We start from the raw sequence: 16,657 nt of genomic DNA on the forward strand, positions 1-16,657 counted from the left end.
GTCTGCTTGAACCACTCTTACGAAACAGTGTCTCCATCGGGCGCCCGTTTTACCATAAAAACCAACGAGACAAAAGGTGGAAGCCCTTACAACAAGGTCTGGCGATTGTGAGATGGAAGCGCTTACAGCAAAGTCTTGCGACTGTAACGTGGAAACGCTTACAGCGACGTCTAGAGATTGTGAGGTGGAAGCGCTTACAACAAAGTCTGGCGATTGTGAGATGGAAGCGCTTACAACAGGGTCTGGGGACAGTCAGGTGGAAGCGCCTACAACAAAGTCTGGCGATTGTGAGGTGGAAGCGCTTACAACAAAGTCCGGCGATTGTGAGGTGGAAGCGCTTACAACAAAGTCTGTCGATTGTGAGGTGGAGGCGCTTACAACACGGTCTAGCGACTGTCTGGTGGAAGCGCCTACAGCAAAGTCTGGCGATCGTGCTGTCCCCGTGTTTTGTTGATATTATACCTCGCATGTATATGATTAGCCCCAAGCCCCCAGTGTGCGGCGCGATACTGCGACATCCATGTGTCTTCGACACGGCTCAGCGCATAGCGCAGTTGTGCCTCGGCCCGTCCCCATCGCGACTCCCCCACCACACCGGCTGCCCTTCTCCCCCACCACACCGGCTGCCCTTCTCCCCCACCACACCGGCTGCCCTTCTCCCCCACCACACCGGCTGCCCTTCTCCCGCGCCACACCGGCTGCCCTTCTCCCCCGCCACACCGGCTGCCCTTCTCCCCCACCACACCGGCTGCCCTTCTCCCGCGCCACACCGGCTGCCCTTCTCCCCCGCCACACCGGCTGCCCTTCTCCCCCACCACACCGGCTGCCCTTCTCCCGCGCCACACCGGCTGCCCTTCTCCCCCGCCACACCGGCTGCCCTTCTCCCCCACCACACCGGCTGCCCTTCTCCCGCGCCACACCGGCTGCCCTTCTCCCCCACCACACCGGCTGCCCTTCTCCCCCGCCACACCGGCTGCCCTTCTCCCCCACCACACCGGCTGCCCCTTCTCCCCCACCACACCGGCTGCCCTTCTCCCGCGCCACACCGGCTGCCCTTCTCCCGCGCCACACCGGCTGCCCTTCTCCCCCACCACACCGGCTGCCCTTCTCCCCCACCACACCGGCTGCCCTTCTCCCCCGCCACACCGGCTGCCCTTCTCCCCCGCCACACCGGCTGCCCTTCTCCCCCACCACACCGGCTGCCCTTCTCCCCCACCACACCGGCTGCCCTTCTCCCGCGCCGCTCCGCGTGCCGCCACCCGGGCCTCGTTGCGTCGGGGCGCTGCCTGCCGGCGCCCGTCCCCCGGCGGGTGTCGTCGGTGCTGGTGCTGGCGGCGCTGATCTGGGGGCCGGCGGCGCGCTGGCGTCCGGTCAGCACCCCCTCCGCGGATGTCCCACTCAGGTGCCCTCCGACCCGCCGTCAAGCGCCGTCCAGAACCAGGCAGCGGCCAGACTGTAGACGACTGACTACTTGCCAGGTGGTGCCGACTCTTCGCTCTGCACGGACTGATAGGGGCAAGACGGGCTCTCTGCGCCACCAGCCGTGTTACCGCGTGTGCTGGCGCTTGTGTTGGCAGAGAGCTTGAGACGGCTGTGCGAGCCGGCGGTGGAGGCATGCGTGCGGGCTGGTCAGCTAGCCGTGGTCCAACAGAGCACCGACGACCTGCGCCGGAGAGGCGTCTGCTCCCCGGACCTCCTCAACGACACTCTGCAGCCGCCGGTGAACACGAGAGTGCATCCAACCCGTGGTTGGTGACGGAGGCGCTTGTTGTGCCAGCGTTCGCTTCTTGTCATTGCTATTGATCAGTAGTGGTTGATTTGATGTGTGATTAAGTCCGTACAGACGTCATTTAGATATCCAGCAACAGCACGATGGCAGTCTCACCTGAATTAAGATCACGCTTATTGTCAGTGACTTGATGTCTTGAACCAATGCCTGCTCACCAGGCCACTGGTCTACTGTTCTCCCGACAGACCACTGACGGCGTGTCTGGCCACCGGTCCACTGTTCTCCTGACTGACCACTGACGGCGTGTCTGGCCACTGATCCACTGTCCTCCTGACTGACCATTGACGGCGTGTCTGTCCACTGGTCTACTGTCCTCCTGACTGACCAGTGACGGCGTGTCAGGCCACTGGTCCACTGTTCTCCCGACTGACCACTGACCGCATGTCCGGTGGGTCGTCGCCGCCATGCGCGCCGTTGGTCTGAAGCTTGTCCTGTCGGATATCACCAGCTGCGCGTACCGCCGTTGCACATCCGCTGTCCGGGAGCGTGTCCGGCTGAACAGCGCGGGCTGATTTCGCTCTGGCGTGGTCTCCAAGAGACGGACACGGATTTATCCCGGCCAGTGACGGCGCCGGTCGGCTGTGTGCTCGATTCGCCACTGCTGCTGCCGCTGCCACGGAGTCCACATGGAGCCCGCTGCTCTAGGTCCCGCTCCAGTCCAGCACGGCCGAGACCGCCTGGACGTCACCCACCAGGCTCACCATGGTCAGTCAAGAGGCGGCGGGCTGGCCGTGGCCAGGTGTCCGACACGTGTGGGGTCAGTGGTGGGCGTGCCAGTGGCTCGCGGTGACCACATCGAGTGGTTACTCCTCGTGTGGGGTCAGTGGTGGGCGTGCCAGTGGCTCGCGGTGACCACATCGAGTGGTTCTCCTCGTGTGGGGGTCAGTGGTGGGCGTGCCAGTGGCTCGTGGTGACCACATCGAGGGGTTACTCCTCGTGTGGGGGTCAGTGGTGGGCGTGCCAGTGGCTCGTGGTGACCACATCGAGGGGTTACTCCTCGTGTGGGGTCAGTGGTGGGCGTGCCAGTGGCTCGTGGTGACCACATCGAGTGGTTACTCCTCGTGTGGGGGTCAGTGATGGGCGTGCCAGTGGCTCGTGGTGACCACATCGAGTGGCTCTTCTCGTGGCCTGCTAAGCACCCGATTGAGGTCGTGCCGTGTTTAAAGGCCGCAAGCTCAAATGATGTGTGGGAAATGGTGTACATCATTGTGTGTTGTGCCATGCCGCCTTTGCAATGAGCAGCATGGCACGCGAGTGCAATATTTGTCATTTTCCGGTTTTGCACTTTTCAATTTGCAATACTAAGCCTCTCATGCCTCCAGATTGCATCGTTGCATTCAGCCCTAATCGCTCATGATTCAAGACTGTTTCAAAGATAGCCGCAACTGTGGAACAAGGCCAATATGCAACATAAAAGGAGAGTAATTTCCACGAGCTACGACGTAAAAGCGGAAGTTTTTAGTCAACATAAAGCGCATGTCCACACTTCGCCTTTTTCACAGGCTCCTTTTGTTGAAAAATGACACACTTTGTGTCACCAATGTCTCTTGTCACATTTTTTTTGTTAGACACTCCACAAAAGTCAGCATAATTACATGGAAAGGCAACGATACGTAAAGCATGGAAAGTCTTTACCCAGAGAAAGTATTCAGGAATTTCAATGTAAAAGTGGCAATGAAATATATCTCACAATCACGCCTTGTTCGTTCCCTCCTCCCTTCAAAGCAGCCCAAGAGCAGCTTTGCTCGCTCTGAAAGTAATATATGTTTCATCAGTTCAGTTTTCATTTCAGTAATAATTGCGGTCCTGCCACTCGCTAACTTTGCACGCTCCTGACGCGCACGCGCCCCCGCGGCCAAAAACATCACAGCGCCGCGAAATGTTGACGGACTTTGGTGGCTCGACAGAATGCGGCCGGGTTATTTTGCCGGCGTAGTCTGCTAGGCTTGGCTTGGACGTCCACGGATTGGTAAGGCCGTTTGCGAAACCACGTGGCCGACTGCACGTCCGCGTGATGTGGGGTGACAGCAGCAGGGGCGTAAGTCACTACATGTCAGCCACGCAGCTCAAGTGTAAAACATGGCCGCCTACGGCTAGAGCCGCTGTGCATATGGGGCATACCAGGGGTGCAATCTGGAAAGGAACAATAGCGTAAAGTTCTCGCTATATGGCAGGCTCATGGCTGGTGTCCGGCGTGTAGACGACCTGGCTTCAAGGGGATTGCGCCAATGAGCCACAATGCATCGATTTTTACCAATCGCATTCCGACCATTTTTACGATGGTTTGTATGCTACGTCAATTACATCTAAACCGTCTCCAAGAAGCAACACATGTATTCGGTCCCCCTACTCAGTTTTAGTCACATACCCTTGCCTACGTCTTGTTCCGGTTACATCACCAGTCCTTTAAAGGTCACTGTGACTCCTGTTTTGTCCCGTTTGTGTCAATCCGTCCTGGCAACATTTCCTGACATACAGACGTAAAATTCAGCTCGGCTGGCGCTGCCGGAGAGCTCGCCGCCGTCCAGCCGTAGCCTGCCGCTTCCAAGCGGCCATCCTACGCTGCCGGAGAGCTGGCAGCTGGCAGGGCTTTCCAGCCTGACGCCGACAGAGGGCATTTTCGTAGCGCCGCGCTGGTTCGCTGCTCTCCGGACCGGCGGCCGGCCTGCGCCACCTGCTGCCGACGCTTCTCGTCTGTGGACCGCACATCATCCACGCATTCCAGCAGCTCTGCGCATACGGGCAGCTAACCCGTAGTGGCGATGCTGTGTCTGCCCCGGTAGGTGTGCTTCGGTGAGATAGGGACCACCGGCTAAAGGACAACCGGCTGACCCTGTGGCGTTCAAATTTGTGGGATCTTCCAAGTTTTCTTCCAAGTTTCCAAGATCGTCCAACCTCTTCCAAGTTTCTATGCTACCATCTTAAGATAGAACACTGCTAAAGCTTTGGCAAAGCTTGGCGGGTAAACATAAGAAATAGTGTAAACAACAATTTCAAATATGTGACAGCGACGGGCAGGCGGGCCGCCGTCACTGCTCAGTCGGCTCCTCGCCACACTTGTTGCCGCTTGATGCCCCACTGCAGCCGCACAACGAATTTTTGCTGGTGGCAGCACTTTTTGACCGACAGTCACCACGTCTGACAGTGCAGAGAGACGTGACTGGCGCACATCATTGGCACACGTCATTGGCATACGTCATTGGCGCACGTCACTGGCGCACAGTCTGCGCTGTGCAGCTCTCTTGCCCACCTTTTTGGGAGCAATGGTGGTATATCGCTTATTTCCAATACTCTGGCTATTCTTTCATGGTGGGAGAATCGTTTTTTTCAGCTTACCGACTGCGGGCAGCATCACTGTCAGAGACTGAGGGTATCTTTCAGAACAGACGCGAAGCGTGCGCAGAACACCATGCCTTATTTCCTGTCAGCAGTATCGGGCCTCACGCAATGCTCGTCTGTTCCCCACACCTCCGACACTTTGACGGACTTGGCTGGCTGCTCTCGGCTGACGTAGGCACACAGCTCGCAGAACTCCTCATAGCGACTAATACGGTGGCTACTGCGCCACGCGAAATAGCTCTCGTACGCGGTGCGGTTCTCCGTGAGCGAGGTGAGATACGCTGCCAGCTGGTCCACACTGTCAAAGTTCTGCACGTGAATAAAGGAGTGGGGCGGGGCCACGCGGCGGTAGGCCTCGGGAGGTGGTCCGCGCACCACCGGCACCATACCCGCCCGCAGGGCGTGCCAGAACTTCTCCGTAATGTAGTCCTCGCACAGGCTGTTCTCGAATGACAGGTAGAAGAAGTGCGACGCGGCTAGAGCTCGGTAGCAGGCCGCCGGGTTTCTTCCAGCGCTTTGGTCGCTGGGGCACTTCAGCGTCCCGCATTTGCCGTAGGTGTCCACGGAAATATGCCGCCCGAGCCTCTTGACGTATCTCTCCCTCTTGGAGTGGGTGGTACAGTGGGACACCACCCAGGCAGCTGCGCGAGATCTGTCGATATGCCACCTTTGTTAATGAGCACTCATGCACCCGCCACAATCTGCAGAAATCGAAAGCGACATAAGCACACCCCTCGGCACTAAGAAGCGGCGTCCAGCGAAATGGAGAAGGGTGCATATCTTGACTAAACAAGCTGATATTGCTGCAGAATTGCCCACGCTTCGCACGTGTTTCGAAGGTCGAGGCAAGGCATACGCCGTTCGCATTCTGTCATGTACAGAGCACGTGTAAAATGAAAACCCGAGTGATAGAATCCTTCTAACAAGGGACTTATTTTCCGTCTTCCAGTAATGGCTGACCCGGGGCTTATTCTACGTTGATCCTTACGCTGAAAGAAAAAAAAGGTCTTCCGCCTACTGAATCCTCCAGCGCTGGTAGGTCTCGTGATATAACACACTTTTTTTGCAAAACAAAAACAACCTTGCTTCGTGCACAAAACTGAAATGCTTTTGAAGAAGCGTGTCTGCCTCGCATTGAAACATTATTTGTTATGTCGGTGACACAGAAAAAAATGGCGTAGAGGGCTAAGGAAATTCCGTGGTCGCAGACATTTGATGGCCATAAAGGTGCATAACACAGCAGGACACCGCATGCAATGGTGTAAGCCAGGTGTCAAAAGAAAGACCTCGTGGAAAGATCGGAGACCACTAGATGACGCTACCTTTTCGAGAACTCCGGCAGCTCTCCCTCCTGTCTGCCAGCCACCGTGATGCCGAACGGAGTCAAGACGTCCGCGTCGCGGTGGTAAGTCATCGTCGCATTGAAAAAGTAGTCCAGCGGCTTCCAGTTGGTACTGGTCAGCGCGGGGGGCTCACCCAGATAGAACACAAACAGCTGATCTGGCCGTTTGTGTTGAGGAAGGTCTGTCCTGCGCAGAGACTGGCCGTGGAACAGAACGGCGCGTGCCTGATGCAGCATGGCCCTGTTACTGGTTCCGAAACAGTTATTGATTGGGCAGCCAGCAAAGGCCTCGTGGCCGAATCCGCGGTAGAAGTCGGTTCGTCCGTATGGACCTACCCAGTACAGAATTACGTTTACGACTGGTTTAAAGGAGTGCTGGTCTGACTTCGAGATGCTTTCTGGTGCCAGCTGTCGGGGCCAGCCGGCAGTGGTGGCCGATGTGCCCACTTTTAGCGCCTTCGGTGGTTCACGGCTGGAAACATTCTTCCGTTGAAATGGTGCGAGCTGGTAAGCCGGCATGGAACGCACCGTAATGAAAACCCATACAAGGAGAAAGAGTACTAGAGCCCCGACTAAGAGTTTTTTTGCCAAGCAGGACGTTGATAAATGAGTGTGCATCCTTGCATAGACGTAGCTGGAAAAGTGCACAATGGTCAGTACATGCACGGTGTTGGTGTTTTCTTCATGTCCTCTGTCTACCCTAGTGGGTTTCCAGCCTATTTCTCAAACGGGGAGGGCTGCTCCAGCCATTTTGAGAGTGGAGAACAGTGGGGCGAGTGACACAGAGCGGGTGGGGTGATGGTCTTTACGGGAGACGACAAACTATTCTGGTTTGAACAAAACTGGCATTTCCTATGGCAGCAGTGTTCGCTGTTAAGCATGTCTTTAACAATCACCAACGATGCCCTAACAGGGCAGAAAAACGGGCTTGAGGCGGCGACGACTACATCTCTTAACCTTTTCGACAGAACCAGGTTACGTTTATAACTGATATTTTTGTGTCCTTACAGGGATGAGCACATTTATGCGAGCGAACTCACAGTGACATCAAAGTAGCCGGGCTACGTTCTCGGTATGCTCTGACATCTGTAGGACGGCCCATCCAGCCTGCACGCGCCAACCGCACAACGCATTATCTGAACCCGATGCGTCACGTACTATGGCACCGTGTGGCATCTGTAGGACGGCCCATCCATCTAGCACGCGTCAACCGCACAACGCATTATCTGAACCCGATGCGTCATGTACTATGGCACCGTGTGACATCTGTAGGATGGCCCATCCAGCCTGCACGCGCCAACCGCACAACGCATTATCTGAGCCCGATGCATCACGTACTATGGCACCGTGTGACATCTGTAGGATGGCCCATCCAGCCTGCACGCGCCAACCGCACAACGCATTATCTGAGCCCGATGCGTCACGTACTATGGCACCGTGTGTTATTGTGGCTTTAGGACGCGCTCGACTGCTGAGGCTACACGGCGTTACCTGCCTCTCACCCTGGCGCCGGCGGGAAGGGCGGGCACCGCGAAGAATCGAACCCCGTACCTCTGGCCTCTCAGACGTGTTGTGGTTAACGCAGACGTGCTAACCACTACACTGCCGGTAGCGCGCACCCTCACAACGACATCGGTGACAGGCTTCACTGAATGCACCAAAATCCTTCATTAACCCAAAGATTTGTCTGTTGCATTTAAAAAAACGTCGACTTTTCTATAACAACCCAAACCCGGTGGCCAATTTCGTGCGAACCATTGATTAGTTGAACTTGCCATCTGATATCATTACTGGCTGCAGTGACGAAGAGCAGTGCAGTTCACAGATTTCGGTTTTAGAGTCCGGTCCAATCCGGAATGGTCCCTAGGATGCTCAAAATCCAGTCCTGCTCGGCTCGTCTCACCAGCAATGCGCGCCAATCTGGTACCAATTTGATCACGTGCCTTTGCCACCCGCTCTGGATTGGTGGATGCTTGCAGCGGGACAGGGTAGCTGCCAGGCTGGCCGGGGTTCAGAAACCTTCCCCCGGACCAAACAGCGTTACTGAGCCAAGCGGAGCCTGAGAAACACTTGCTGAATCAGCATCCGCTGCTGAACACTGCTGATCAGCACATCCGCTGCTGATGAAACACTGCTGATCAGCACATCCGCCGCGTGAACACTGTGCTCAGCACATCCGCTGCTGAACGCTGCTGATCCGCACATCCGCTGCTGAAACACTGCTGATCAGCACATCCGCTGCTGAAACACTGCTGATCAATAAATCCGCTGCTGAAACTGAAACACTGCTTATCAGCACATCCGCTGCTGAAACACTCCTGATCAGCACATCTGCTGTTGAAACACTGCTTATCAACACATGCGCTGCTGAAACAGAATGCTGATCGGCCAGAGCCAGCAGCCGCGCAGCCCACATCCAGGAAAACCGCATCTGCTGTGCGCCAGATCTCCGAAATAAATCGGCAGTTATGGCTGGCAATGTGCAACAAAACACCGGCGCCCTTCTGGAGGCGACGCGTGACAAGCGCCGGTGTCACACCAGGTGGGATCAGCGCCGGTGTCACACCAGCTGGGATCAGCGGGCCGTGTCACACAGCTGGGATCAGCGCCGCTATTACACAGCTGGGATCAGCACCGGTATCACACCAGCTGGGATCAGCGCCGGTGACACACCAACTGGGATCAAGAAAGCCGCGTCTCGTGAGGGACTGACACCGGGCGCCGAAGGCATGGTGTCGGGGAGAGCGGAGCGTGCCTTGTCAGAGGGAGCCGAGGTAGCCGCCAGGCGTGCCTCATCAGAGGGAGCCGAGGCAGCCGCCGGGCGCGCCATGTCAGAGGGAGCCGAGGCAGCCGCCGGGCGCGCCATGTCAGAGGGAGCCGAGGCAGCCGCCGGGCGCGCCATGTCAGAGGGAGCCGAGGCAGCCGCCGGGCGCGCCATGTCAGAGGGAGCCGAGGCACCCGCTGGGCGCGCCATGTCAGAGGGAGCCGAGACAGCCGCCGGGCACGCCATGTCAGAGGGAGCCGAGGCAGCCGCCGGGCGCGCCATGTCAGAGGGAGCCGAGGCAGCCGCCGGGCGCGCCATGTCAGAGGGAGCCGAGGCACCCGCTGGGCGCGCCATGTCAGAGGGAGCCGAGGCAGCCGCCGGGCGCGCCATGTCAGAGGGAGCCGAGGGCAGCCGCCGGGCGCGCCATGTCAGAGGGAGCCGAGGCACCCGCTGGGCGCGCCATGTCAGAGGGAGCCGAGGCAGCCGCCGGGCACGCCATGTCAGAGGGAGCCGAGGCAAGCCGCCGGGCGCGCCATGTCAGAGGGAGCCGAGGCAGCCGCCGGGCGCGCCATGTCAGAGGGAGCCGAGGCACCCGCTGGGCGCGCCATGTCAGAGGGAGCCGAGGCAGCCGCCGGGCACGCCATGTCAGAGGGAGCCGAGGCAGCCGCCGGGCACGCCATGTCAGAGGGAGCCGAGGCAGCCGCCGGGCGCGCTGGGCAGTCTTGATGCCGTCCGCGGGGCCACGGGGCCGGCTGAGGGTCGTTAGCGGAACGCCGACCAGCGTAGCCTGCTCGGCCAGCGGCGCGCTCGTAATGAGAGACCCTGCTGCTGGCCGGCGCTATCCGGTGGCCGGCGGCGGCGCTCGCGGCCCGCCGACAGAGGGCAGCACCGGACAGCGTGCACAGGTGGGGAGGAGAGGCGGGTCGCTATGCTATGCTAAATGAAGCGATTCTGGAAACCCCGGGAGATAAAATTGATTCCCATCCCGACCCAAGCGTGAGTTAAAAGGCATGTTTCACATGTTTATGGGGATTAAACTGATATTACCAATTCGAAGACCACGCGGTGCAGTTCACAGCTCTACCCATCTTAAAGGGAATGCTTCACGTTTGAAGACTACTGAAGCAAGCAGCAGATATGATGTAACAAGCTCATTAATAGCTATTAGTATGCTTCTACGTAGCAAAGACTGCACCGGACACCACAATTGCTCTGTTATCTGTTAGGTAAATATGCCTCGATGCGTTTTTGTTTGATCACGTGATCGTAGGTTGCACGACATTGAGAACCAATTATCGGCCGTTTCATCTGGAAATTGTGCTCACGAAAGCCGGATGTGAACGACTTGACCATTACATTTTTTCGGCCTGATCGCCGTATGGTTTATGAAATGGTAGGATTTGAATGACGTTATTATGACGCCATGAATGCCAGGTATTACTAAAAATACTCTCCCTGGAAAAATTCTCGTCATAGCCGCGGGTGTATAGCTCGGCAACTAGAAGGGTTTAGGTCTTGAGAAGGGCAGGGCTGTAAACTGCGCAGAAATGTCTTTATGATTTTAGTTTAGCTCTTTTAGTTCAAACCTCCTTTAAATATGGAACGCTCTGTTTAATACCTAATATCCTCCAGTTTCTGAGCTACATGCCCGCGAAGATGTGCGCCGTTTGCACGCATTTCGTGCAGACCTATTTCAGGCTCATTCGCACACGCGTGATGTCAAAGAAACTCGGCTCAAATTGTCCCACCCCATCAATATTGAGCAGGCTGTGAAAGTTTCAATCAAGAATCACGTTCCGTGCTACATGATATACGATGCAGGACCTGGTTGTTAGTTATGAAGGAAATAAGGCTTGTAAGCAAATCAATCACGAACAGTGTCATAACCGTACGTGAGCACGTGAGCACGTGAATGCAAATCACTCCTCAAACTCGCGCATTGATATGCAAGAACACCACGAGAAAGGGACAAAACACGAATACGCTGGATATTTGGTTCAACAAGCACCTGCCAGCACCGTTAATTTCCCCACTTGGAGAGATCTAGATTCTGTGAGTGCGAGGGTAACAATTTTTGCACAGGTAGTTTGGCCAGCACCTCAACGTCATAGACACGGTGCATGACGAAATCACACAATGACGTATTGAAGAGCGTACCTATTCAACAGGAAAACTTTGCTGTCTAGAGCATTTTTTACAGTAACCAATAAATTTTCATAAAAAGTTGCCAAGTGAGCTAATTTAACACGCGCCCTGGTGGCCAGCTAGATACCCTTCGCTCGGGTGGGGCCGGGGCCAATTTGACCCCCACCTGAGATCTCAAAAATTAAGAGAGCTAAATACACCAAATTTACAGAGTGTGTTGACCTGTACGTGAACTCACTTAGGTATAAGTTTCAGGTTCCTAGATCATGACCTTCGGGTCAAAAAGGTCAAACAAGGTCAAGTTCCAAGTCGGTCTCCAAAGTGCGCCCAGAGCCTCGATAACCATTTCTAAGCAAAAGGTCACATTCTCATTCAAGGTCAGTGACGTTGTTCGACCTTTTGAAGGTCAATGTAACCAAAATTATACAAGATTGGTCTGAGTTTTGCATTTGCCTAAGCGACAAAGATAACACTAAGCAGTGCGTTCGTTAAAAGCAAATGTTGACCTGGGTTATTTTAGGTCAGTGACCTAGTCTGACCTCTAAGGGAGGTCATGGAAGATGTATAATGCGGTTCCTGCTATCAATAAACTCGAAATGAACGCCAGAAAACTATCCCATAGAGCAAGCCCTAGAGCAACAAGACAGGTTGGGTTTGCCCTTGGTGTGAGCTTTATACTTGATCTTAGGTCAATGCAATTTGCTCATTCAACTGTTGTGTTGCTTAAGAAAGTATCTCAGAAATGTATAGCTTCGTCTAACACTCCGTTGTTGAATTAGATTGCGGGATTCCCTAAAACTTGCCTTCGCTGAAACCATGGCCTGACTTTGACCTGCCATAAGTCAGTGAGTACAGCTAATTTTTTGTATCAAGCGATTTACTATTGAATTTTTTACAGTTATGCAAAATTTGGCGCGGCTGCGCCGCGCTGCTCGGAAATCATTTTGGAAAAACCTTCGGGAGGGGTCAGTTGGACCCCCACCCGAGCGCGTGTCAATCATGTCTCAGTGACGGCCTTGACCCCGGACAGTGCCGTTGTGCCTACGGTCCGTTCCGCTTCGCTCGTCGGCTGTTGATGCAGTGCGTTTAAGCATGTGAGAGGAGCGACCCGTGGCCTCGGAGAGTCTGTATGAGCAAGGGGTCACCCAAAATGAAGCCGAAGCCGGAATGTTGCACCTGTGCCTGGCGTGATGTCAGCCAGCGAGTCAGCATTCCTTTCGGCAGGTGACGAGGAACAGCCTGCCCTGCGTCTGACCACCGCCACGAAAAAAACGGCAACGCTCAGTGGGCGAAATGATAAGGACGATTGAGGACAAACGTCATAGAGTGGTGTCACCAGAGCACAAGACAAATATCAGTACTGAGGAAAGAGACGTACTTGCCAACAAAAAAGTCTCAATTGTGTCATCCACTGAGGGAGCGAACCCAAAGCTCTGGGCAAAAAAATTGACAAAAGGCAGTCGGCATACAGAAAGAGACTGGACCAAATGCAAGGCGACGTGTTTGTCCAGGACCAACATATCGAGAAGCTGGAAGCAAAGTCGCAGTCGTGCCACAAGAAAATGGGATGCTTGGAAGAACAAATAAAGGAGCTAGAGCAGCAGAATAGGTCCGCAAACTTGATTCTTCGGAGCAAATTTGTTAAAAAACGCAGGGATGGTGAAAACCTGGCAGCTGTCACGCTCAAGCTGATGAATTCATAGCTTCCGCGGAAAAAACCTAAAAAAGCGGACTTCTCAACTGTGCATCACCTGCAGAATGGCAACTCTGTCAGCTACCCTTCAAGGATAAGCATCTTGGGCCGCTATCTGCGAAGATCGCGCGAAACTGAGGTCGAGACGGCATCACCAACTGGTGCGTAGTTCGTGAATGAGCTCCTGCCGAAATCAAAGCGAGAAATTATCAGCAACCTGCTTAAGAACAAGGACGAATCTGGACCGTGTACACCAGACAGGGCAGCCCTTGTTTCAAGATGAGCAAGGATTCTCCGCCAACGAGAGTCTTATCACAGTGGCAGTTTGGACTGATATGTCTCGCGGATTAAACCAGCAAAGACGCCATTTAGTGTCTTCTTTGACTAAACCTCAAGCTCTTATCAAATGAAAAAAGCCAAACTAATTCTCACGCACGCTGCGTGAACCCTATTGGCCGCAGTCTGACCAAAGGCGTCAAGTTAAGGTATCTTTCAAGTAAGAGTGCTTGTGGCATCTCTATTGTTCAAGATGCAGGTGGTCCTTGTGTTTTCTAAACCGCAGCGTGCTCTGTTTCCACCCATTCGGACGTACCTTAAATGTCTTGAGTCAGTCTTGACCAGTTGGCTTTGGACTAGTAACCAGTGCCTAGCGTGTTTTTTCGATTGTCCCATTTGTGGTGTTTTCCTTTTTTGAAACTCGTTCGCTCTGGGCTACGGGCTGCTGCCGCTCAGACCACAGTTAGGCCGGGTCATGCCGATGTCCGTTTATGTTTGTTTGTGTCCGTTTTTTAGTGTGAACAAATGGCCCGACAATGCGCGCATGTGTCTAGGTAACTCACACGCTCGTCGCTGCTCGTTTTGTATGGAAACAACTGAGCATTGTCAAGCCTTGTGTAGTTGGCCTTTAGTGATGTTTTCCTGTTTTTCCAGCACACAACGCAGACGCGCGCACACCCACCCACACACACACACACACACGCACACACGCACACATACACGCACGCATGCACGCACGCACGCACGCACGCACGCATACACAAACCTGTCCATGCGCGCGCGTACTTGCACCGTTACATCCATTTATTGTTGATAGACAACCGTCTAAATCATGACTGAACCCAGATTCATGTCGATGAATTGTCGTGGCCTGGCGGAGCGGCACAAAAGACGGACGTAATTGACTTCGCGAAGAATTCCAGGCCTAACATAATATTTCTGCGAGATACCCTGATGGCTGCACGCAACATTCTATTTTTAAATACGCTTTGGTGTGGCAAAGGTTATCATTCCTTTAAAACATTAAACAGCTGGTGGTGCTACACGTGCTAAAACAGTATGAAAATATGAAGGCAACTGCGTGCGAAATACGTTCGCGTTACATCTTGCGTATTGTCTATTCCACGTATCACAAAGTATGCTCGTATTGCAAGCTGGTACTACGCTATACTACAGCTATCTTACAGTTCGAATGCATGACGATTATACGTGCCGTGGGCGCAGCATACCAAGCATCCTTGTTCTTAATATTTAGGACTCACTTTGTCCATGCACCGCTCGCACCATATTCCTCGATCAGAGTGTACCAAATTTCGTACTCCTTGAAGACATTCAAAATTTGCAACACAAGACTGAAATACTTCCATTTAAACGACACAAAACAGGTTAATCAAAGTCCAGAACCTGGAGATATGTCTTGCTTCAAGAACGAACGTCGCGTCGAAAGTCTACAAATTCTAATAATTTCTCCGCTTTCTGCTACACCACCAGCAATTCAACATTTGCGTCATGACATGTCACTCGAGTGCATTACAAGCTAAGAATTGTGTGCAAGCGATTATTATTACATTTGACCATTTATATTTGGGTTTGATGCCCCGCGGTCTCACCCTTTCTGCCAGAACGGCTACATAGCCCCAGAAACGTCGTAAAGTCCCAACCTCACGTTCACTGTGAGGTTAGCTTCTTACAAAATACAACCTCTTGCGGGTTTCGTTTCACGTAATTTGTTGCGTACTGTGTCATGGGTTTTTCTTAATATCAGACTGTTAGTCTCCACAAAACCTTGGATCATCTTTACACCAAACGGCTGATTGGATTTCGGGAGCGAGGCCCCACATTATGAACACCGGGCAAAGTCAAGCGGCGGTCCGAACAAATACTGGGAGAGGGCAGCCCGAAGTTGGGGGCCCAGCTCAACATTATGTGGCATGGCCCCCCCCAAAGGGACACGAAGCTCCACCCGTGCTCACCAACACGATACTTATCAAATCGTTGCCAGGAAACGCTACCCTCGCGTGGTTCCTCTTGCAATCCGAGTGTACAAATGGCAAGTGGGCAACACCCGATCGCATCGGAGTCAGGACGACGTCTGAAAACCAGGGACTGGAGCGCTGTGCAATACCAAGGCCGTGTTAGAGAGGTAAGACCGTCCGTGATTCTCGCTTCACCTTTGCTTAACGTTATCGAGACGTCACTGTGTTGAGACTTCAATGCGCGGTGAAGCCGCTAGGCGCGGACGCAAGGCTAAGGGCAGTCGGAGGAACATCTAAAGATTCGTACCGATAATGAAGAGCCGTTGGCGGGAGGTCCATATTACTGAGGAGCCGATTGCGTAGAATCTCATGCTGAGCATGGTACTCGTGCATTGCAAGCCTATACAGGGAGCCATTAAAATGCAATGGCCTGAAAATAAAAGATAGACATACGAAACCTATTTGCCCTAGGGGCGGCGGAGGGCCGGGCTGTTGCCGTACCGATAACGATAAACTGCCGGTGATCCGACTGCGTAAAGTCACGACGAGTACGGCGATGCACGTGACAGCCTTACAGCGACAAGCCGCTCCGCTATACTTCGATCTTACTTAGCCTCGCACCCCGAGGTCGTGCCGCCGCCTGCGGTGCGAGGGTGAGCGTGGTGAGCGATGGGCGTGGCCGGTCTGCTGCAGCGGACGTCTTGCGCTAGATGCGCCAGATGCGTCGTCTTCGGGGCCGTGTCTGCTTACTTCGGCCGTGCTCGATCCGCATCTGTGCGCCGTCCCGACATCGCTCGGTGCCCATCTGTGTGTCCTGGTCCTGGTCCAGCATGTGTCCATGATAAATAACGATGGACCTCTGCGTGCTTCATACAGTGGCAGTGCGCTGGGTTAATTGCATTCGCTCCCCCCCCCCCCCACATGTAACATGGTCTGTTTGGGCACCACACCCAAGCACAGCGGCAAAATGGCCACAACAAATGGACAGCTCGTCCAAACAAACATGGGCCACACGCGCGCCCGTGTGAGCCTGGTTCTCGGTTGGGCCGTGTTTTGATGTCGGGGTCGCCACTTAGTGAGGTCTTTCCGCGGCAACACAGTGTGCCGCGTTATAAAACATGGAATTTCCTTTTTAAAACAGCTCCCATGACACTGTGCTATTTAACCTAGTAACAAAAGCAAATTTACTAACAACAGCGCTGAGCGTGCCATGCTGGCCGGTTCCCGCATAGGCGCAAGGGGCGTCGGAGGTTCTCCTGGCTTTACGGGGTGGGAGAGAGGGTGATAGCCATTTGGATACTTCTTTGTAGTCAAGTTCATTGGGTTGGATGCT

General features: G+C 54.4%; 1 protein-coding gene across 1 annotated transcript; it reads right to left on the reverse strand.

Annotated features, from left to right (window-relative positions):
• Positions 1-5,203: 5,203 nt before the first annotated feature.
• Positions 5,204-6,542, reverse strand: LOC119110989 (alpha-(1,3)-fucosyltransferase 7-like). The gene is made up of 2 exons (XM_037234839.1): positions 6,451-6,542; positions 5,204-5,780 (listed from the first exon to the last, which is right to left on the reverse strand). Exons 1-2 carry the CDS (start codon positions 6,540-6,542, stop codon positions 5,204-5,206), a joined length of 669 nt encoding a protein of 222 aa, XP_037090734.1.
• Positions 6,543-16,657: the final 10,115 nt, after the last annotated feature.

The sequence above is a fragment of the Pollicipes pollicipes genome, unplaced genomic scaffold (assembly GCF_011947565.3).
Source record: "Pollicipes pollicipes isolate AB1234 unplaced genomic scaffold, Ppol_2.1 Scaffold_1600;HRSCAF=1878_pilon_pilon_pilon, whole genome shotgun sequence".
In the NCBI taxonomy this organism is placed as follows: Eukaryota; Metazoa; Arthropoda; class Thecostraca; order Pollicipedomorpha; family Pollicipedidae; genus Pollicipes; species Pollicipes pollicipes.